General features: G+C 42.0%; 1 protein-coding gene and 2 long non-coding RNA genes across 6 annotated transcripts; all 3 read left to right on the forward strand.

Moving 5' to 3' along the window:
- Positions 1–1,013: 1,013 nt before the first annotated feature.
- On the forward strand, positions 1,014–1,950 carry LOC123996427. Its single transcript, XR_006831993.1, has 3 exons — positions 1,014–1,151; positions 1,381–1,531; positions 1,781–1,950. It is a non-coding gene; the product is annotated as an uncharacterized LOC123996427 (long non-coding RNA).
- A 2,517-nt stretch (positions 1,951–4,467) lies between these two features.
- LOC123996385 lies at positions 4,468–8,154 on the forward strand. 2 transcript variants are annotated; one of them, XR_006831969.1, is made up of 4 exons: positions 4,468–4,663; positions 7,503–7,601; positions 7,712–7,834; positions 7,979–8,154. It is a non-coding gene; the product is annotated as an uncharacterized LOC123996385 (long non-coding RNA). The 2 variants fall into 2 exon arrangements; XR_006831970.1 differs by lacking the exon at positions 4,468–4,663 and adding an exon at positions 5,677–5,786.
- An 8,156-nt stretch (positions 8,155–16,310) lies between these two features.
- LOC123997107 (cold-inducible RNA-binding protein B-like) lies at positions 16,311–23,947 on the forward strand. 3 transcript variants are annotated; one of them, XR_006832092.1, is made up of 8 exons: positions 16,318–16,550; positions 17,580–17,689; positions 19,427–19,533; positions 19,621–19,756; positions 19,864–20,053; positions 20,211–20,272; positions 22,750–22,817; positions 23,519–23,947. XR_006832092.1 is itself a non-coding variant. In XM_046301154.1 (7 exons), exons 2-7 carry the CDS (start codon positions 17,590–17,592, stop codon positions 20,718–20,720), a joined length of 609 nt encoding a protein of 202 aa, XP_046157110.1. In that variant the 5' UTR covers positions 16,349–16,550; positions 17,580–17,589; the 3' UTR covers positions 20,721–21,668. The 3 variants fall into 3 exon arrangements, 2 of the variants coding, with proteins under 2 accessions (XP_046157109.1, XP_046157110.1); XM_046301154.1 differs by lacking the exons at positions 22,750–22,817; positions 23,519–23,947 and adding an exon at positions 20,707–21,668 and having other exon boundaries at positions 16,349–16,550; XM_046301153.1 differs by lacking the exons at positions 22,750–22,817; positions 23,519–23,947 and having other exon boundaries at positions 16,311–16,550; positions 20,211–20,717.
- The last annotated feature ends 33 nt before the right edge of the window (positions 23,948–23,980 follow it).

A 23,980-nucleotide genomic window follows, 5' to 3' on the forward strand; every position in this document is an offset into this window, starting at 1 on the left:
GTTGTCTCTGATTGGGAACCATATTTAGGTAGTCGGGGTTTCACTGTGTATTTTGTGGGTGATTGTTCCTGTCTCTGTGTAGTTGTTCACCAGACAGGCTGTATAGGTTTTCACGTTCCATTTGTTGTTTTGTATTTATTAGTTATTTCATGTATCGTCGATTCCTCATTAAAGAACATGATTAACCACCACGCTGCATTTTGGTCCGCTTCTCCTTCAACAGACGAACGCCGTTACACTCCTATCACAGCCATTAAACTGTAACTATTTTAAAATCACCATTGGCCTCATGGTGAAATCCCTGAGCAGTTTCCTTCCTCTCCGGCAACAGAGTTCGGAAGGACGCCTGTATCTTTGTAGTGACTGGGTGTATTGATACTCCGTCCAAAGGGTAATTAATTACATCCCCATGCTCAAACGGGTAATCAATGTCTGACTTTTTCATTATTACCCATCTACCAGTAGGTGCCCTTCTTTGTGAGGCATTGGAAAACCGCCCTAGTCATTGTGGTTGAATCTGTGCTTGAAATTCACTGCTCGACTGAGGGACCTTGCAGATAATTTTATGTGTGGGGTAAACATTTTAAAAAAACATAATTCCACTTGGACATTATGGGTTATTGTGTGTAGGCCAGTGACAAAACTAAATCTCAATGTAATCCATTTTAAATTCAGGCTGTAACACAACAACATGTGGAAAAAGTCAAGGGGTGTGGATACTTTCTGAAGTCACAGTCACAGACACAAACAAGCCCCCCCCCCCCCGAAAACACACACAGATGACAGATGTTCCAGTACATTGTACAGTTACCTCCCCCCCCCCGTCCAGCTCAGAGAACAGAACACCTACTGGCATGATTTATCATGGTGAATCACACAGGCCAATTATACGGCACGCAGAGAGAGGTGTTGCTTTTAACCAGGACACTGGCTATTTATAATGGCATGGGCGTGCACACACTCATTATAGGGCACAGAAGATGGTCACAATGGAAGGGTGGATGAGGGGTAGGGACTGCTTTTGAATGTCACTGGGAAGGTATCCTCTTATCTAAATGGCAGGTCTATTGAAAACACCACTGGAGGACCATTTTAGAAGGAGACAGAGAGGCCCTGGACCCCCTATACGTAAAATGTATGCATGCGTGATTGTAAGTTGCTTTGAACAAAAGCCTCTGCTAAATGGCACATACAGTATTGTTATTAATATCATTATTATATATTAGAAGGAAGGAATAGAAGGGGGTGTGGAAAATCATTGGTGTTGTACTGGTTGGTACACTGGGACATGGGAGTAGTAGAGGGGGTTGAGACGGTGGTTGATATGGAGGCTCAATTTGCACTGAAGTGACATGTTTCTCTTCCATCTTGTTTCAACAGGCCAAAACAAAGTCATATGGAAATACTGAAAAAGCAACTGTCACCGACATGAGGTCAATGCTACATTACGTATATCACCAACAGTCATACATCTGAGATCAACCGTGGCAATTTCAGGATAGCCTATCAATTAATATCATATAAAGCTGTGGTGGGTAGCATCAAATAAATATGAATATATTAACCAACCTCCCAACCATGGAAGGCAAACTCTGGAAAAAAATTATTATTCTCTTTACCTTAACAAACTTCTGCTTAATTGGCTTGTTAAACTCTAATTAGTCTAACAAGTTGCAGGAAAACAAATAAACACAAACATAATTATCATATCAAATACATTAGCTGTTGGGGATGATAGACTCATTTGACAAACACTTTGTTCTTCTGGTTTTCATTAAAGCTTTTTTTCCCACGTGCCAATCATGCTGCTCCATGCATCAGAGGGAAGTGTGGAGAATTGCTGCCTCATCTACCCTAGCTAAATTCAGAATTTAAATATATCTGTTGTTTGTGGCAATGATTCTGTATTTAAGTGTAGCTGCCTCATTTTGAATAAACTGTGCTGAATAAAGCAGCATTCTCAAACCATCATCACAAATGCCATTGATGTTTTGCATTGACCAGCATTGTCCAGCATTGACCAGTATATAGGACTGACCAGCATATAGGTTTGACCAGCATTGACCAGCATATAGGATTGACCAGCATTGACCAGCATATAGGATTGACCAGCATTGACCAGCATATAGGATTGACCAGCATTGACCAGCATATAGGATTGACCAGCATTGACCAGCATATAGGATTGACCAGCATATAGGATTGACCAGCATATAGGATTGACCAGCATATAGGATTGACCAGCATTGACCAGCATATAAGATTGTCCAGCATTGACCAGCATATAGGATTGACCAGCATATAGGATTGACCAGCATTGACCAGCATATAGGATTGACCAGCATATAGGATTGACCAGCATATAGGATTGACCAGCATTGACCAGCATATAGGATTGACCAGCATTGACCAGCATATAGGATTGACCAGCATATAGGATTGACCAGCATTGACCAGCATATAGGATTGACCAGCATATAGGTTTGACCAGCATTGACCAGCATATAGGATTGACCAGCATTGACCAGCATATAGGATTGACCAGCATATAGGATTGACCAGCATTGACCAGCATATAGGATTGACCAGCATTGACCAGCATATAGGATTGACCAGCATATAGGATTGACCAGCATATAGGATTGACCAGCATATAGGATTGACCAGCATTGACCAGCATATAAGATTGTCCAGCATTGACCAGCATATAGGCTTGACCAGCATTGACCAGCATATAGGTTTGATCAGCATTGACCAGCATATAGGATTGACCAGCATTGACCAGCATATAGGATTGACCAGCATTGACCAGCATATAGGATTGACCAGCATTGACCAGCATATAGGATTGATCAGCATTGACCAGCATATAGGATTGACCAGCATTGACCAGCATATAGGATTGACCAGCATTGACCAGCATATAGGTTTGATCAGCATTGACCAGCATATAGGATTGACCAGCATATAGGATTGACCAGCATATAGGATTGACCAGCATATAGGATTGACCAGCATATAGGTTTGACCAGCATTGACCAGCATATAAGATTGTCCAGCATTGACCAGCATATAGGATTGACCAGCATATAGGATTGACCAGCATATAGGATTGACCAGCATTGACCAGCATATAAGATTGTCCAGCATTGACCAGCATATAGGCTTGACCAGCATTGACCAGCATATAGGTTTGACCAGCATTGACCAGCATATAGGATTGACCAGCATTGACCAGCATATAGGATTGATCAGCATTGACCAGCATATAGCATTGATCAGCATTGAACTGCATATAGCATTGATCTGCATTGAACTGCATATAGCATTGTTCAGCATTAAACTGCCGATAGCATTGATCAGCATTGAACTGCATATAGCATTGATCTGCATTGAACTGCATATAGCATTGTTCAGCATTAAACTGCCGATAGCATTGATCAGCATTGAACTGCCTATAGCATTGATCTGCATTGAACTGCATATAGCATTGTTCAGCATTAAACTGCCAATAGCATTGATCAGCATTGAACTGCCTATAGCATTGATCAGCATTGAACTGCATATAGCATTGTTCAGCATTAAACTGCCGATAGCATTGATCAGCATTGAACTGCCTATAGCATTGATCTGCATTGAACTGCATATAGCATTGTTCAGCATTAAACTGCCTATAGCATTGATCAGCATTGAACTGCCTATATTATTGATCAGCATTGAACTGCCTATAGCATTGATCAGCATTGAACTGCCTATAACATTGATCAGCATTGAACTGCCTATAGCATTGACCAGCATATAGCATTGATCAGCATTGAACTGCATATAGCATTGTTCAGAATTAAACTGCCGATAGCATTGATCAGCATTGAACTGCCTATAGCATTGATCTGCATTGAACTGCATATAGCATTGATCAGCATTAAACTGCCTATAGCATTGATCAGCATTGAACTGCCTATAGCATTGATCAGCATTGAACTGCCTATAGCATCGATCAGCATTGAACTGCCTGTAGCATTGATCAGCATTGAACTGCATATAACATTGTTCAGCATTGAACTGCATCCTCATGTATTCAAAGTCCCTCACAACACAACTCCTACAAAATAACAAACATGGAATTGTTGAATCTGGTAAAACAAAAATATGGAAAATTACAACAACAGGAACAAGCTCAAGAGACAAGGCTGGTAAGAGGTAAGAGGTAAAAACCTAAGGAGGATGATCTGAGTGACTTCATTATCCAACATGTAAGAGCATGCGGTGCTGCTGTACCCACAACTGTTGCCATGGCAACCGTCTTGTCATGTCAGCTGTGTCTCATCTTGAATGAATGTAAACCTGAGTGACATGTGAGGGCCCTCCCCCAGGAGCATGGGGCGGAGTGGTAGTGCGTCAGCCAGCCAGGCAGCCAGGACACACCCACGGCAACCAGGGCTGTTTGTTTGTATCCTCCATGCCAGGATATGGTGACGTTGACACTGGCTGGCTGGCTTCCTACAAGACTCTTATGTTCTCACCGGAGGGACACCATAACAACAACAACAACATAGCAACTCCTCCCTGTTCTGTGTAGAGACACCTCTGGAGCTGGAGGACTATATTTCCTATAACCTCTATTAAGGAATGTTTGTCTTTGTGCAAAGCCTTGTTTGGAAAAGTAGGTATTGAAATGCAGTTATCCGGATCCATGCGGCTTTTGTGACACCTTGATAGGGGCATGAATAGAGGCAGGTGGAAACCAAGCAGATTAGAATGGATAAGACATAAGTAGGACACCTGAATGCATGTGCTTGTACTTGAGGAGTTCACTGCCTATGAGCAGCACTCTCTCCTATATCTGCAAACAGACCTTTTTGCTTCCACTGTTTTTCCTCCCGATGTCCTCCATTCTCTTGAGTGCAGATAGGAGGGATGAGAAGGAAGGCACGGCAGGTTTCCATGACAACAGCTTTTTATTTGCTCTTCCTCCATGGCGTTGGTGGAGAGGAAAGGGTCTGGCAGAGATATTAGGCAGAGAGACAGGCTGGTGGGCCGGGGTGGGCAGGCGGGGGTGGAAGCCAGCTCGCTGGAAGCTGGCTTTGTCTAGGACAGAATGTCCTCTTTGTACACAACCCTCCCTATCAGCCAACTTACCGACTCGCTGCTTGTTTTCCAACACTAATACCCCAGCAAACCACATTGGGACTGTTTGTCCCACACCAGCCCAACATGGGCTAACCCAGCAAGGGCAAGCCTACACCAAGCCCAACATGGGCTAGCCCACACCAAGCCCACACAAGCCCAAAATGGGCTAGCTCACACGAACCCCAACACTGGCTAGTTCACACCAAGCCCAGTCCAGACCAGACCAACATGGGCTAGCCCAGCACAGGTTAGCTAAAACCAAGCCCAGCTTGTCAACTACTTCATAATTTTGAAGCGGGGACTCATTCAAATATTTGTGCGTGGGTTCTTGCATACAGTTCTTTTTGTGTAACCGTTACTGAGAGTGTTGTTCCAGTTTAAAGGGAAATTTCACCTTGGCTCTGGCACTGTATATAGTCATTACTATATTAACAACATTATGTTTTGTCATAAACATAAAAAATCACCGCACCACAAGCTAGAAGAAGTGAATTTGAATTTAACTAGAAGAGTTTCAACTTCCTGTGTATTCCCGCACTCATAGTGAAAGCACGACGCACGGCGGGGCCAGAGAAGGAAGCACCGCCCCACACCAAGCTGTACAAAACGAGGCAACGGTGTGCTTTAGGACCATGTGGACACCACCGAGTGGCCGGGTAGGCTGTTTGGAGTGCTTATCCGACTGGATTACTATTATAATTATTTGTATTTTTTAAGTTGTCCTTCCCACTTCCAAAGTTGCGACCCTGAATAGGAGCATTTACAGTTAACATTGCTGAAAGATGTCCAATTGCTCTATCGAAAAACGACAAGCATATCTACACGCACACTAACATATACTGCAATCAGTATAACATAGAGGCTTCGCGAAATGCCACAAAGCAGGACTACATTCATTTTCAGATCTCGTCCACCCTGTCAATACACCGGATGCGGTCAGTGGGTGTGTCAAACCCAGACACGCCTTCTTGGTAGACAATTATGTGTGAAACACATCTCACTGACTTAGTAGTGCCTCGAACACAATCAAAACAAACCCAATTATGTGTGAAACACATCTCACTGACTTAGTAGTGCCTCGAACACAATCAAAACAAACCCAATTATGTGTGAAACACATCTCACTGACTTAGTAGTGCCTCGAACACAATCAAAACAAACCCAATTATGTGTGAAACACATCTCACTGACTTAGTAGTGCTTCGAACACAATCAAATCAAACCCAATTATGTGTGAAACACATCTCACTGACTTAGTAGTGCTTCGAACACAATCAAAACAAACCCAATTATGTGTGAAACACATCTCACTGACTTAGTAGTGCCTCGAACACAATCAAAACAAACCCAATTATGTGTGAAACACATCTCACTGACTTAGTAGTGCCTCAAACAATCAAACAAACCAATTATGTGTGAAACACATCTCACTGACTTAGTAGTGCCTCAACACAATCAAAACAAACCCAATTATGTGTGAAACACATCTCACTGACTTAGTAGTGCTTCGAACACAATCAAAACAAACCCAATTATGTGTGAAACACATCTCACTGACTTAGTGCTTCGAGTGCACATCTCACTGAACAACAAATCAAATCAAACCCAATTATGTGTGAAACACATCTCACTGACTTAGTAGTGCCTCGAACACAATCAAAACAAACCCAATTATGTGTGAAACACATCTCACTGACTTAGTAGTGCTTCGAACACAATCAAAACAAACCCAATTATGTGTGAAACACATCTCACTGACTTAGTAGTGCTTCAAAACAAACCCAATTATGTGTGAAACACAATCAAAACAAACCCAATTATGTGTGAAACACATCTCACTGACTTAGTAGTGCCTCGAACACAATCAAAACAAACCCAATTATGTGTGAAACACATCTCACTGACTTAGTAGTGCTTCGAACACAATCAAATCAAACCCAATTATGTGTGAAACACATCTCACTGACTTAGTAGTGCCTCGAACACAATCAAAACAAACCCAGAATCATATTAAGGTGAAATTTCCCTTTAAGTGTTCTGTTGTGTAACGCTCAAAAAGTGTTTATCTTATTTTAAAAAAACATATACAGTATGTGATAACAACAACTTGGTTGTCTTTCTGGTGCATTGTAACACATTTCCTAAATAGGTCAAGACATGAAAATTATGCAATTTATGCACTGAGTTTAAATGTGATAAATACAAATCCTATTAAATAATAAGAGAAAACTGCTGAATTGGCATAGAGTTGGGCTGCCCTGGGCCAATGCCTTGGCACTAATGTGGAGTGGATGAGTAGGGCACATTGCCCCAATGTGGGCAGCCGACATGGGGCCAATATTTTAACCTGCATTTTTGTTCCTCTCTGATAGAGGGTTGATGCTGACCATGGAAGACTTGGTGGACTTTGGAGTTTCAAAATAAACCTTTTTGCAATAATTCACAAGGACAACACAATCTTGAGTATCCATGTAAACATTTATTTCAACATTGTGAAATATTCAAATCAATTGATTTAGGGGTTTGAGCATGTCATACTGCATGCAATTTCCTCACTGTACGGGTGTCACTATCTTCACAGACAGATGCATCCCAGACAAAGTACACAGGATAGAGGGGCTCAGTGAACGGGGTCTGGACTCTGTGGAGGAAGATCATTCTGTCAGATGTTGAAGAAGGACAGAGTTCTTGCACTGTGGTTCAGGTACACTCCCAATACTACTATTGAGGGGCGGTAAACAAGTGGGCCAATGGCAGTAGTCTTCATATTATTGTGCCAGAAAACCCATCCACTGCAATGACTCTCCAAACCCCAGAACTGATCACTGCCTCCAAACCTCTCCTGCAGATCCATTTCTATGAGACAGCTAGAGAAACACGGTCCCCACTGTTTTCTATCTCCCAGTAGCAGGTTCCAGACAGACCTTCTCTACACAGCACCTGGGGTGAGTGGTAAATCTGTATAAGTGACAAGGAACAGATTTGGCCTCCCAACTCCAAGTCACCTCTCTGTCCCCCTCAGACAGATACCGTACATGTTTTTATTAGCTGTGTGTGTGTGTGTGTGTGTGTGTGTGTGTGTGTGTGTGTGTGTGTGTGTGTGTGTGTGTGTGTGTGTGTGTGTGTGTGTGTGTGTGTGTGTGTGTGTGTGTGTGTGTGTGTGTGTGTGTGTGTGTGTGTGTGTGTGTGTGTGTGTGTGTGTGTGTGTGCGTGTGTGTGTACTTACAGGTTATTCCGTCCCTTAGCAGTTTGATATAGGTCACATGGACCATGACTATTTCTTGCACATGCTCACACACACATCCTCACTCATGGGCGCAAGCACACACATACACAGAGCCATGCACAGATTTCACACACCGCACACATACACACACACACACAAACACGGATAGTCTGTCTGAGTTAAGCATGACTCACCTCCTCTTCACCTGGAGTACTGCCAACCCTCTCCAGCCTCCACCCCCTTCATTTGCGTGAGCCCTTCAATTCACTCCACGTCCACTGTAGAGAATTTCAATAATTACTATTAGCTTTAATCACTAGTCTTACACTTAGGGGTAGGGACCGCAGCATGTCCCTGAACATACTTCAACACACTTAATACATTGATGTATTGCATTGAGCCTGCTGTGCATGGGCTTTCTAAGGTGAGTGGGGAAGAAATGCAAAGCCTTTTCCAGGATATGCCTACATCTCAAAAACAATGGATCAAGTTAGCTTTATAATGACAAGTGAAAATGACCAGTGCAGTGTTGAAATCGTGGGAAGTGTAGCATCCAAGGCATCAGCTGTGGTCTCCACATAATCACAGAATTAGAGGTCTACTAATAGCTTTGACTAGTCACGGCACAGCACCACTTGGGAGAATCTTTGGGGAAATTATCCAATTTCCACCATGGAAGCTCTGTAAAGCAGAGAGGACACTGAAAGGACCCCCCTCTCCCTCCCTAATCCATATTGCCCCCCGGAGACACATGTTTCGAGACTCCTACCCATCTCCACACCACCATCACCACCACTATCCGTCCACCTCCACAAGCAGCATGTGGACAAACCCAGAATAACAATGTGATCTTATTTGACCTCTTAAAGAGACATGGCCATGGTTTGCGTCAGGAGCTGCTATTTCAGCTGTATATCTGGACGTTTTCAACGTTGCTAGATGTATTCTTCTCTTCTGGGAGGTGTGGTCAGTATAATACAGCTTAAAGGGGGAGCAAATGTGATGCTATCTATGTGATTGGTGCTTCTACTTTTGTTACATACAGTGACTTCTGATTGTACAACGTTCTTGAATTGCAGTGGCATTTGTATCCCTTTGCAACCGTGAAAAACTTTAAAATGGACAAATACACTGAACAAAAATATAAACACAACATGTCAAGTGTTGATCCCATGTTTCATGAGCTGAAATAAAAGATTCCAGAAATGTTCCATGCTCACAAAAAAAAACATATTTCTCTCAAATTTTGTGCACAAATTTGTTTACATCCCATTTCTCCCTTTCCAAGATAATCCATCCACCTGACAGGTGTGGCATATCAAGAAGCTGATTAAACAGCTGGGGACAATAAACGGCCAATCTAAAATGTGCTGTTTTGTCACACAACACATTGCCACAGAGGGAGCATGCAATTGGCATGCTGACTGCAGGAATGTCCACCAGATCTGTTGCCAGATAATTTAATGTTAATTTCTCTATAATAAGCCGACCTCCAACGTTGTTTTAGAGAATTTGGCAGTACGTCCAACCGGCCTCACAATCGCAGGCCACGTGTAACCACGCCAGCCCCGAACCTCCACATCCAGCTTCTTCACCTGCAGAGACCAGCCACGTGGACAGCTGAGGAAACTGTCAGAAAACCATCTTAGGAAAGCTCATCTGCGTGCTTGTTGTCCTCACCAGGGTCTTGACCTGACTGCAGTTCGGCGTAGTAACCAACTTCAGTGGGCAAATGCTTACATTCGATGGTCACTGGCACGCTGGCAAAGTGTGCTCCTCACGGATGAATCCGATTACATCTGCCGATTACAACTGGTGGCAGACAGCCTGTATGGCGTTGTGTGGGTGAGCAGTTTGCTGATGTTGACATTGACATTGTGAGCAGAGTGCCCCATGGTGGAGGTGGGGTTATGGTATTGGCAGGCATAAGCTATCCACAACAACACAATTGCATTGTATCGATAGCCATTTAAATGCAAAAAGATACCGTGACGAGATCCTGAGGCCCATTGTAGTGCCATTAATTTTCCGCCATCACCTCATGTTACAGCATGATAATGCACAGCCCCATGTTGCAAGGATCTGTACACATTTCCTGGAAGCTGAAAATGTCCAAGTTCTTCCATGGCTTGCATACTCACCAGACATGTCATCCATTGAGCATGTTTGGGATGCTCTGGATCGGCGTGTATGACAGCGTGTTCAAGTTCCCGCCAATATCCAGCAACTTCGCAAAGCCATTGAGGAAGAGTGGGATAACATTCAACAGGCCACAATCAACGGCCTGATCAACTCTATGCGAAGGAGATGTGTCGCACTGCATTAGGCAAATGGTGGTCACACCAGATACTGACTTGTTTTCTGATCCACGCCCCTACCTTTTTGTGTGACCAACAGATGCATATCTGTAAATGTTATGTTTATTCATTGTTTGATTAAAGTACTGGGGGTAAGCAAATTGGCATGTCCCAGTAGTGATGTGTAGAGTTGTAGTGACAAGTGACAAGGGATTAAGAGATGCATTATTTTGAATGCAGTAAAGTGAACAAAAATATTGAATATATTGTAAGAATCTATAAAAACAAAGGAGGCTATTAATTAAAATAACTATTTTTATCCCTCAGTTTTATGTCATAGGTAAATGTTAAAGCCTTTTTAATCACTCATTACAAAGACATACAATGATCTTGAGCATTCCTTCCCTTGGCAAACTGTTATTGGCTAATCACACCCTTTTAGTACGTCATAAATTTGAGGATTCCATTGATAATTGGTGTGTCTAAATCAAAGTGTCACTTGGTGTTAGTAAATTTTAATGAACGTTAATTACATTGTTAGCAAAAATGATTAATCATATCACTTCAGTAAATTATTTTTAAAGGGTTTAAAGACCTTATATTAGAGAATATGTGGCCTCCGTTTAAGAAAATCCTTGATAACCTAAACATTTGAATTGGTGTTACCATCGGAATGATTCTGCCGTATTAGTTGATTTAGACACAGATAAATGATGTTCATTTTTCCCAAAATGCCATGCCCAAATGCCACCGCAATTCAAGATTGACCATTGCGATCCTATTTTAGCAGAGGTCTTGTTTTTTCTTTCGTCATCTGTTTTGACTTGGCAGTGGAGCTCAGAACCAGAGCAGACAGTTCTGTTGTGTGGGATAATCAGTGTGAGTTAAGCAACACATATGACAGCTAAGCCTGAACACATCCAGGTTCACACAGCCTCTGCAATGCTGCATTCACATAATAGCAATCAACATCTAACAGAGAATCCACTGCCAGGACACAGCACTATCTGCTGCAGTCAATAAACTTCTGGAAGAACTGGTCCAGGCAGCTGGCACTTACAACAACCCCCTACATCTGACTGTATGTTAGTGCAGCTATACTAGAATTAAACATTCTGTTAATTTCATCTGCATTCCATTCCATTAATTGAGGTTGCACAGACACACATACTAATACATAAGTTTAAATGTGCATGTTTTGTGGCATTCATCACTCTTCTCTCACATTAGTTGAATTATTACTAATGTTTTGGGGTCCTGAGTGAATAATGGGACATTGTGAACCAGCCTACAGCTGAGAGAGAGAGAGAGTATGAGGAGGCGGTGAAGCAGTCAGCATTGGGTGGAAAACCGTGGTAACGAACAGGAAGCCGCAGAGCGTGTAGGAGGTAAGGTAGAGGATAGCAGCACTCACGTTGGCCCAGCAGCTCTGGTATTTATAGCCTGGCTGTGGTCGGCACCAATATGCTCCTCTGTCTTGTGTAGTGCAAGAACAGCAACATTGGAGGGCTGCAAAACTGTCAATCTGATCAGACAGTTCTGGTGAATAGGTGTTTTGAATGGCATGCTTATCTCTGGCTTGTTTTATTCTGTTTGGTCCCTTGCCTTTGGTTTGTAGACTTAATGTAGCCTACATACAGTAGCTTTGGCTTATTTCAGAGAACAAGTGAAAATGTAAAATCCCAATCTTCAGGAAACATGCCCCCCAGGTATTCCTCCATTGTCTCACGTCCATGTGCACCTCATGGTGCCATCCAAGACCACAATGCAGCGAATTGAGAAGTAGCGCCCTGACTCAAATCACAAATAAATGAAAGGGGAAACTGGCTTGTTCTGCCCACAGTGCGTCCTTTCTCTCATTTGAAACAAAGCAGATATCCTTTCTTGGGTTAGTTTAATATTTGCTCGAACTCAGGTTCCTGCAACTGTCAGTCTAACTCTTACACCAAGTGTAGTCAAAATAACATGACAATAATACCACACGTCTTAAGAGAATGATTGAAAATACAGTAGACCTAGCCTACCCACAAGATTTTATTTTATTTGACCTACTTGTCCACAACAGGGTGGTTATGATGTGAACTATACTGTTGCTTTACCGCCACCCACTGGACTGCGGAGAAACTACTTGAGGCATGCACACACACAACTTTAGTTATTTATTCATGACTCACACAGATGCTCATAAACAGGGAGGGGAAGGGAGGATGACGCAATGCAGAAAGAATGGCGCCAAGTGCAAACCGTAAAAACCTTAGTCTCCCGAATACAAGCCTACTAATCTCACGTATGAATCAACAATGGGAGTGATGTTTACATGCTCCTCTACAAAAAAAACTCAAGATGGAATTGGTTAGTGAAGAGCTCGAAATGTCCACATCATCAGCCACAAGAAGCTGGGCACTTTTAACTCAGTCAAAGAAACCAAAAGTGGACTTGTGTTGATGTTCTGTGTGTCCTCCGCCCAGAAAGAATTAGTGTTGATGTTCTGTGTGTCCTCCGCCCAGAAATAATTAGTGTTGATGTTCTGTGTGTCCTCCGCCCCGAGAAATAATTAGTGTTGATGTTCTGTGTGTCCTCCACCCAGAAATAATTAGTGTTGATGTTCTGTGTGTCCTCCGCCCAGAAAGAATTAGTGTTGATGTTCTGTGTGTCCTCCGTCCAGAAAGAATTAGTGTTGATGTTCTGTGTGTCCTCCGCCCAGAAAGAATTAGTGTTGATGTTCTGTGTGTCCTCCGCCCAGAAAGAATTAGCGCTTCATGCTAGGATATGTTATCCAATGAGAGCTTTTGTTCCTGATCCACTGCAGTATTTTAGCTGTCAAACTTATGGTAATGTTGCAGAAGTGTGTAGGAGGGAGATTCTGAGATTTAAGTGTGCAGGAGGGCAAAGGCCAAAGGAGTGTTTTGTTTCAGTAGAAAAAGCTGTATGTCAATTGTGGGGGTGCTCATGTTGCTGATCAGAAATGTCTGGAGCGAGAGAGATAGTTTGAGGTTGCCAGGGTTCAAGCAGTGAAGAAAGTGTCATGCTGAGGCAGTGAGGAAAGTAGATGGATGATGTGCAAAGGGTGAGGGAGACTGAGAGGATCCCTGTAAGTAGTAGTAGGCCAGTACAGAGTGACTCAAAGAGTCATAAAACAAAATGCAATTCCATTCCCCAATATTAAACATATTTTCACATAACCCTCCCCTTGTACTGTAAAATAAATTGAACATCCTCTCCCTGCTTAGAATGAACTCAAAATTATGTTTATGACCAAAAACAACAATAACTGTAGCAACCCTGTGTTTATCAATGTGGATATGGCCACTTCAGTATTCTTTTGTGGCACCGTCGATGCCACACAGGGCTACGGGTCAGAATATTGAGAGTTTGTGGACCTCCACAGACAAGCTCACTCTCCCAGCCTGTTTCATTACTTCACTATCAGAGCCGACTGCAGACAATTGTCAGCTAGGGGGAATCAGATTTTATACATTTTGATTCAATATTTACAATGATGTAAAATATATGCAACTAATTAACTAACTTACAATTCTTGCAAGCTTGTTGGGCTGGTAACTTATTATTTAGATGTTTGGGAATCCTGGTGAACCATGATGTGCACAATCAAAGTGACATTGGACTAGCTCACTTGCCAGAGTCTTTAGGGTGTCTATAGCTAAGTTTCCATCCAATTTGCGACAGATATTCATGGGAATATTCTAAAATCTTCATAAAAAACATTTCAGAGTTTCATTTAGGAAAATGAAGCGCTGATTTAAAGACATTTGAGATATTGACCGGACATCCATATGCATTCAGATCGGACCTGGAGCAGATAGCTCCATTAATAAACGAGAGATGTTGGCCAAATGAGCGAGATTAACGTGTCCTTAAAAACAGCTATAACAATGACAAAAAACACTATTCTTAAAATAATAATGGTCCACCTCACGGTTCAGCTGTAAGAGATTTGAGTACTAAATGTATCAGGGCATTGCATACATAGGCCTATAGGCTTAGGTGTCCACTGTATGATATAAATATTTTAATAAATATATATATATAACCATGTGTATGTGACAAATAAAATTTGATTTGGATTTGATTTATAAAGGAAGAGAAGTTTAGGAACCCGAGAGAGATAGAGAGATATGCCAGGGGCATGCTTCAACACCGAGATGTCTTTATGCCAGATGGCTACTGCGACTGCGATTTAGATATAGACATACAGAAGGATGCTAATTCGTAAAAATTATATCTAAATGTTTTTTTATAAAGACGAGCGTTATATTGTTAGACTATAAGAGTAACTCTGGTAGGCCTGAAACAGACTTCCTCACCTCAAGTTCAAGTGTTGAGCCAGTTGGAGCACACTGCCTTCATATCATAGCCCTGCAGTAGCTAAAGTTTAATAATAGCCACACCATACCAAGCCTTCACAAACGTTTCTAAACTTTATTATGGTAATATAAAAAGTCAAGCCATTGTTTATAGGGAAAAAATAGTAGAAAGGTGAATGTAAACCAGGGTCAAAACACACTGCTCAATAAAAAAATAAAATATTTTGGACCACTGACCCCCTCCCCAGTCAATTTTAGATGTCCTTTACTACATGCCTCACGCACTATATGTGGTTCTTCTGGCCCACACGACGCACAGTTGCGGTAATGCACCAATGTTGGATACCAACCGCACAAAAAAAAAAACATTAAAGGAGGCCGCTAGCTAGGGGACACCGGTACAGTAGTATTTTCACAACTGAAAACACAAGGACGGAGGATGGACATTTTCCAAATGAGAAAACCCTAGCGTCCTTTTCCCCCGCCTGCTTAACAGCTTTCCCACAGTTCTGGTAACGTTAAGGCGAGGGAAGTAGCTAGCTAGCGTAGCCAATCCAACTCTGCGTGGCACTATAAAATAAAAAATAACACAATTTTTGGGAAATTTGGCAAAGGGTAAAGTCTACAAAACGCAGTCCACTCTGTTACAGATTCTAGTTTTGGAAAAAGAAGACTGTGGCTGTCAAATATTTCATCATCATTTATTTTTGCAAAATGTCGTCCAAAATCCGTCTTGCTCCGTCTTCTCCCACTGCCGGCCAATGGGCTTCCTCTCATCACCATATTTGGTAGTGAGTGGAAACGCCAAACGGATGCTTCACATTTATACATCCGGTGCAGTATCTACCTAGTCTGGCACATCAAATCGTATTTGTCACATGCGCCGTGAAATGCTTATTTATATGCCCTTAACAAACAATGCAGTTCAAGAAATAGAGTTAAGAAAATATTTACTAAATAAACTAAAGTGAGGTCAATATAAAAAGGCTGGATGCCCATTTGATTAATTGTTCAGCAGACTTAAGGCTTGGGGGTAGAAGTTAATTAAGGAGCCTTTTGGTCCTAGACTTGGCGCTCCGGTACCGCTTGCCGTAGCAGAGAGAACAGACAATGACTTGGGTGACTGGAGTCTTTGATCATTGTTTGGGCCTTCCTCTGACACCGCCTAGTATATAAATCCTGGATGTCAGGAAGCTTGGCTCTAGTGATGTATTGGGCCATACGCACTGCCCTCTGTAGCGCCTTACGTTCAAGATGCCGAGCAGTTGCCATACTAGGATGGTGCAGCTGTAGAACTTTTTGAGGATCTGGGGACCCATGCCAAATCTTTTCAGTCTCCTGAACTGTCTTGGTGTGTTTGGCAGTGGGCGCTGAATGTAAGCATGTAATAACAGCGGTCTGCAGGTAGATCCTTTTTTGTGAACAAAATGTGCAATTCACACTCTGACCTGTGAAAAGCAGCAATACCCAACAAAGCGTCTAGTATACCGGAAGACCACACGAAGAAGAAGAAGAGCTCATAAACAGGAGCCATTTTAACATCTTTCTCAGACGGCGCCAAACTACACAGAGGTGAGTAGAGAGCCGGCCAATTCTAACAATTAGTGGGGGAAACATAGGCCTACTAAAATTGCAATGTTCATTTCGACCTTGCAGCTTGCGATCCTATGGAAAGTTATTGTCTTTGACAAATTACTTGCTAGCCAACGTTAGCTAGCTCTGCAATTTAGACAAGCTAACGTTTACTAGTCGATGGAGAATAGATTAACGTTAGCCTTTGATTAACGTTAGCCTTTGATTAACGTTACTCGACCCCAGTTCGCATGTAACTTGTCCTTCAACCATACTCTATTTTGAGTGGCAATTTTACTCATATTTTCACTATTTTACGTTACAACTGGATGTTATTCCAAAGTATAAAAGCAGCATTAACTAGCAAACGTCAGTTACTACATTCCCTACAAAATGGCCGTTCGCTATAGTACGGTAATGCACGCTGCTAGCTAACAATCCCGTCGCCTACGTTAGCTGGCTACCATTTTTACACTGCGTGGCAAGTAATTTTACTTACTGCCGTTCTTTTAATACGGTAGTTTACGTTGCAGAGTGGGCAATATCTGGCACAGGCCATGTGTACCGGGTGGCTTGAAATGGCTTATTTGACTGGTTTGGCCTGCTAACGTTGGCTAGTTAACTGGTCTGGCTTTGTTTGAGACGGAGCTGTGGGTGTTTGTCTAGCGTCGCTATCTCTTTAGTTAATCGCCATCTTCAAGAATTTCCAACATTCCCATGTAAATAGCTATTTAAATTGTCCAGCTAAATTATACATTATGCGTAGCTAGGTAGTTAACTTTGCTGCACGGGTTAAAACATGGCTACTCCACGCATTTGAAAATGAACCGATGGGTGGAAGAAAATGGCGTGCCATCGCTTAAAATGTATGGCATCTCGTGGTGCCATCCGCATGTGAAAGCCAGTTGGTGGTTTTCTAACCTTTTTTTTACAGGACTTGGTCACATTCTTCAAACAGCGAGCATGTGTTGCCATGCTCAGATTTATGAACTATGTTTCCAGGTCATACTCTTAATTTTTCCCTTCTAGATAATCCAAGATGTCTGACGAGGGGAAGCTTTTTGTTGGAGGATTGTGTTTTGACACCGATGAAACTTCACTGGAGGAGGCGTTTTCAAAATATGGAAACATTGCTAAAGGTATGTTGCATCCAGATCAGGGATTTTTCAGCCATTGTAATCTTTGGGCCAGCCGGATAAAAAAAATAGAATTACAATCGGGGTGGGAGAAACGTGTGAAATTAAATGACTAAACTGGACCTATATATTTTTCAATCTGATAAAAAATCACCAATATATCGAGTCAGTGAATTTAATTCCAAAACCACAATGACACATTAGCCATGGGAAAATGCACTTAATAGACAAATGTGGCATTAATGGTTCAAAGGTGACTTTGGTTCTGGTGTTATACTTTGTATTCAATGTTATAGAAATGCTTTTAATGAATATGTTCAGGATTTACCATAATCTTATTTTCAAGTGACAAAGGTTGTGGACAGTTGAATGACAATTCCCCCATCACATTTTGTCCAATATCTTAAGATTTGGTTGTGCATATAATGAAATTCAAGGTGATAGAACACATAATTCAAATGAAATATACTTTTATGAAATTCATGTGTATTAGCAGTACGTGGGGAATTACAGAAATTAAGCTCAATTTTAAGTTATGGTGGTCATGTTAACAAATCTTAATGCGAAATGATTTGTAACAATTTCTACAATTTATATACTGTTTGAAGAATAATAGTAAATCCACCCAATGTTTGTTTAATGCATGAAATAATTGGTGTTAAATTCATGTTAAAACAAATGTTTTCTGGTCTTATCTGATTTAGGTGACACTCCAGAACACATTTCCTCAGATTTTTTTTTTGTAGGGGGACTATCTGTTCCTCGTAGTGAATCTTTTATTCAAGGTGTTTGTATGGGCAAATGGTGGTAACGTCAAACATTTGTGTTTGAACAAATTGGTTTTCATGCTCTAGGACACCCACAAGGCTCGTCTGAAGTTGGTACAGCCTCTTTTGCTGACTTCCGTATGTAGTGTCTCTGGTTTTAGAAGCACACTAATATACCTTATTGGAAAGCTGAGACTCCCACAAACACAATGGTGCTTTCCGTTTTGCTCTGATGCCTACAAGCTTTGTCTGAAAGTCCATGTTATCAGTCATAAGATAAATGGGGTGTATAAGGGATAGATGCGTGTAAAAATAGATCTTCTTCCTGATCCATAAGATGGATCATCTTATCTCCAGACACCTAATTCAATGAACGAAATAAACGTTTGAAATTATTTCAATCCAAGGATGACAAATGCGCTCAGGACTTCCCCAATACTACTTAGCAATATGTCACATCGAGCTTAGTCTGGTAGGTTGAGGGATACCTTCCGCCAATGGTGAGGATTAGTACCAATTTTGCAGGTTTCACCAAAGGGTTGTCCCACAGTTCTACCATAGCAAGTCACTTGCTGTTCATTTGGGCTCATAGAACATACATTTCATGAAGTACAGTATTGATACTTTTGGCCATGGGTAACTACTGCATGTGTTCAAATGACTTATGCATTTTGATGCCTAATTGGCATTTAGTGAGAATGGATTTGTTTACTGTTTGTAGAATTCTCCGTGTCTCGTCACTTAACATTTACACACAAATTCTCTCGGCGCCATAACAGAATGTATATAACTGCAGTAAACACGTTAAATCTATGCTTATGGCAAATTATTAGTTTAAATGGAACAACAAAAGTTGAATTGTTGAATCCCCTTTTGAGACAGAAAAAATCCATCGGTTTCTACTTGTGCAGTCTAGTGAACTTTGGCCATATTGTGTCAATATTTAGAGTGGGTGGTTGATGTTTTGTTTCAGTCGACGTTGTCAGAGATCGTGAGACGCAGAGATCCAGGGGTTTCGGCTTTGTGACTTTTGAAAACCCAGAAGATGCCAAAGACGCAATGGCTGCAATGAATGGCAAGGTGAGGGGATGGTTTCCCAGGCGCATGCATATCTTTGACTGATGTGAATCATTGGTATTAGAGATGTTTTTTCGCCCTCCTGTTTAGTCGGTCGATGGCAGGATGATTCGCGTGGATGAAGCTGGCAAATCAGGAGGAAGATCTGACCGTGGGGGTGGCTTCAGGGGCGGTTCTGGTGGTTTCAGGGGCGGTTCTGGTGGCTTCAGAGGAGGCAGAGGGAGAGGTAAGTGGTTGGCGTCAATTTGCTCCACGTCACACCCCTCCTTTTTAGTGTTTTACTTGCTCTAAAGTGAAGGTCCTTTGACTGAAATTCTCTTAATTTTGTCCTAGGTGGTGGAGGTTATGGTGGGGGAGAAAGAAGCTATGGCGGGGATCGCAGCTATGGCGGGGATCGCAGCTATGGCGGGGACCGCAGTTATGGGGGTGGTGGGGACCGCAGCTATGGGGGTGGCTACAGGAGTGGTGGTGGTGGAGGAGGATACTCCTCTGGGGGTGGCAGTGGAGGTTACAGAGAGGCCAGGTAAGAATGTTGCATGGTTTAGTTCTCTAAGTGATCAGTCTCTTAGGTATCTTAAATACTATGCTATTAAAACTAAGTTATTTCTAGGATAATACCTGAGCTGACATGTATTTTCCTTGGTTTCCGTTAACCGGCTTTCATTTGTCCCCCTTTTTAGGAGTGAAGGTGGTTATGGTGGCCGCTCTGGGGGATCCTACCGAGACAGCTATGACAGCTATGGTAAGTATAAAGATGTAGCCTAGTTGTTGCCATGATCTCACTGTTAGTACGAACTAGAAATGTTTAGGAGGAACTGGACATGATTGCATAGACTCCCAGAACGACCCCTGTAAGACTGTTGCTCAGAAACCGAAAGCTTGTGCCCTCTTGGATTAGTATGTTAAAATACTCATGTCTGCTCAAAGAATCAAACATTTCTTTGAAACGATGGATATCCAGCCCTCTACCACCCTATCCAAAAGCAGAAAGACATTCCTAGATTTTTTTTCACTCAGTTTCTTTTGAAGAGGCATAGGTTCTTTCAATGCCCTTGTCCTGGTGCTTTCCTGTTGCAATGATAACTGTGGCACAAAATATAAATGGGATCTAGTCTACTGTGAGAAATGTCAGAATGCTGCAGTGCCTTTACACTTGTGCCTACTTCTTGTCCTCAGCTACACACGAGTAAAAACAAAAACAAACTTCCTGATTGCAAGATCGTCCCATCGCTGGCTGTTTTTTTAAAGATGCGCTCTTCGAAGACTTTTTTTTCTGTTTGTGGTATCTGGTTCTAGTGTTTTCTTTAACAAATCAGCATCTTTAGTCCTTTTTTATCGTGTTGAAAGTATTCTTCAGGATCTCTGTCCTCATGGCAGTAACTGAAATCCTGTAGCATTTAATTACTGTAAGCCTTGATGCTCAGTAAGGGTCTGAGTACCTTAAGCTCAATATGCCCTCCTGTTGCAGGGAGAATGCACTGGGAGAAAATCAAATTTGATAATTTTATAAAAATGCCTTTGTTTGCAATTAAACCTGTTTCTACTGTTGAATCGTAACCTGTTCAACACAGCCTGATAGCTTCTAAGACAAATTCAATCTTGACGATGTTCCTGCTCAATCGAAAGACTCAAATATCAGTAGCGACATGTTTCCATTTAATCTCATTTTTAACTGGAGTTGTAGTGAATTCTGGTCTTTAAAAAATGAAATCTATGAAATTTACACTAGAAGCTGGAAAAGCTGTGATTGTTCTCTAAAGACATGTTGCTCCTTCAGTTCTGTAATGCATTCCTTTAGTGTAGCAAGGTAGGAATGCTAAGTGGGAGCACTAGTTTCCAGCAGACCACCTTGATATTGCTAAAGATTTGTTAATACTCGGTATCCAAAGAGTGAATTACTTTGACTGGTGAACCTACTTCGGCTCTTTGGGCTGTATTCTAGGTGTTAGTTGCAGCCTTCTGCAGTTGGCCTAAGGTACTTTGCTCTTTGCAAACATGTGCATAATATGCTGATGGACTGAACGTTCACTCTCAATGTTACTTCAAGGATATGTGCTCTCTGTTCTGTTAACCAACACCTAAGATTTTTTTGTATATCCTGGCTTCATGAAGCCTATTAAACAACCCCGTTGAAAATGCTCTGATTTATTGTACCTTCAAAGAACTATAGCCTGTTCACTAAGCCAGCTGAATGTTATGTAATGTCAGTGGTAGTGAGGGATTTAGTAAGTGGGTTGAGTGAAATGATGGCATAGTCTGGTGGAAAGGGTATTCTGCAAAGCAGGATTTCATTATGAAAGGGTGGCTGGGTGTAAGTCTCATTTAGGAATATTGGGAGGTCCTCTGAATTAATACTCAAAACATGCTAAAGGGTCTACCCTGATGCTGAAGCTAGTCAATGTACCGGGGGGGGGGCTGGGGGTGTTGAAAGCAGAATAGAAATGAAATGTCATCCTGGTGCTGGCACTGGTTCTTTTATAACGCTTCATTGCGCCCAAGAGCTCTACTATCGTTTTGGAAATCAACAAAGTCCTTGGAGAATGAAGTGTTGTGCCTACCGACATGTGAATCCTCTCTGGTGAATGCTGCTCTCTTGGCTAGTTCATAAGTGGATATAGGCCAGTAATGTGAGGTAACGACTTTTGCTCTCCTGTTCGCATCCCTCAAACAGTTCTCATTTTGATGTCCATCTTATCTACCTTCAACTTTGCCCAAGCACCGCTGTCACTTCCTCAGGCCCTAGACGTTACTGTTCAATACCCAGAGTTGCATGAGAACGTCCAGTAAAGTATCCAGTTTTTGGAGAAACTTTTCACCCTGTCCCCCATTAGACCGAGGGGACTGCTAGAGCCTCTGAAAATCAACATTGAGCTTTTGCAAATTCCATGAGCAGTCATTGCTAAAGTATCCCTAGTATAAATCACAAAATTCTAAGTTTGATCCATCTGTGAAACCAGTGTTTTGTACTGTTCTCCCCGTGATTGCAAAGTTGTCCTCATCTTAAATTCTAGACTCACCTTTTTCTTGCCAAGTATCACTGTACAGTTTAGTAAATGTCCAGCTTTCAAAACTTGTTAATATTGTCTAATGCTAAAATTTAATGCTGTTCAACACATCTGTAGTTCTTTGCTAGCTTGATATTGATAAGCAAATGCATGCCATGTCATTGTTGCCCTCAGACTGTACTACAAACTAATTACCCTTCTCGTTACACATTAGGTTAAGCGTTGGATGTGAGCAACTAACTCGAGGCCTGACTGCAACTGGTTCCTGCCGATGCTTTCTAGGTGGGTGTCCTCTGGCATGTGTACTGAATGCCTTGCCGCTGAAGTCATAGGCCCTGTTTTGTGTTCCCCCTTGATTATGAAATCACTGATCTGACGTGAATGGCTTGGTGAAAGCAGTGTTGTGGAACCCTACTTTCATCGGTCCTTTAGGCAGGTGGCTTTATCACTGTTCTATGGCTCCCACATGAATTGAAGTATGGGGGGTGTGTTCCTCTGCACAGGTGTGGCTAATGCCTGCCAGAACCACGCCTGGATTTTGCCTTTCAGTTAACTGTCAGTCACCAGTGTGGCATGCAACCATTGGTGGATGCATGAATGCGTATTCAATCGTTTACAACCTACATTGTCCTCGGGTCAACTTTTCAGACAGTTGCGTCTATCAAGAGATGGACTGTTTAAGGGGCTTTAAGTCAGACCACCAAATCTTGCCATTCATCCGGCAATGATGACTCCCATTGGAGAGAAACCTTGCAGCAGACTAGTCAAGACTGATCTACAAATCACCTTGAATAATAGATAATTACTCATTAGTTGTAGTTCAGAAGCACAGACTTGACATTTTGTGAACCAGCCTCAACTATTAGCAGTAGCATATACTCTGCATGGTAAAACTGACTTGGTTTACAAATATAGCAGTGCTATGTACAATAATCATGTCACTTTAATGTTTCTTCTCGTGCTAATTGTGGCTTCTATTCCAGATTCAGCACAGGATGGCTTGCCCTGAAACGGCAAACTGCTCCTTGGGAGGTCGCTACCAGGAGAGATCTTGAAGGAAGAATTAGATGTGCTGTTGAACTGGACCTGGGGTGTAATTCAGCAGGATGCAGCGTCTTTGAAAGATGCGATGGAAATATGCCATGTAGAACAAACATTACACTCTGACAAGTATAGTAAGGAATCCTGTCTGCGTTATTCGTGGCATTTCTATCTGCTTTAGACATTTGGCAACTGAACGTGGCCCTGACTCTGTCAAGACCAGCCTTAAAATGGGATTGGAAATCAAATCTGGTACTAACATGGACAATACTGTCATTTTGCATGCAAATGAAATGCCGTATGTAGTGATGTGTATTCATGGGTGCCAAAGGAAGCCAGGCTTCAAGAAATAAAATTCAGAACACATGTTAGTCTGTTTCAAATTGTTTCTTCAATTCCTCAGA

The sequence above is a fragment of the Oncorhynchus gorbuscha genome, linkage group LG15, assembly GCF_021184085.1.
Source record: "Oncorhynchus gorbuscha isolate QuinsamMale2020 ecotype Even-year linkage group LG15, OgorEven_v1.0, whole genome shotgun sequence".
Classification (NCBI taxonomy): domain Eukaryota; kingdom Metazoa; phylum Chordata; class Actinopteri; order Salmoniformes; family Salmonidae; genus Oncorhynchus; species Oncorhynchus gorbuscha.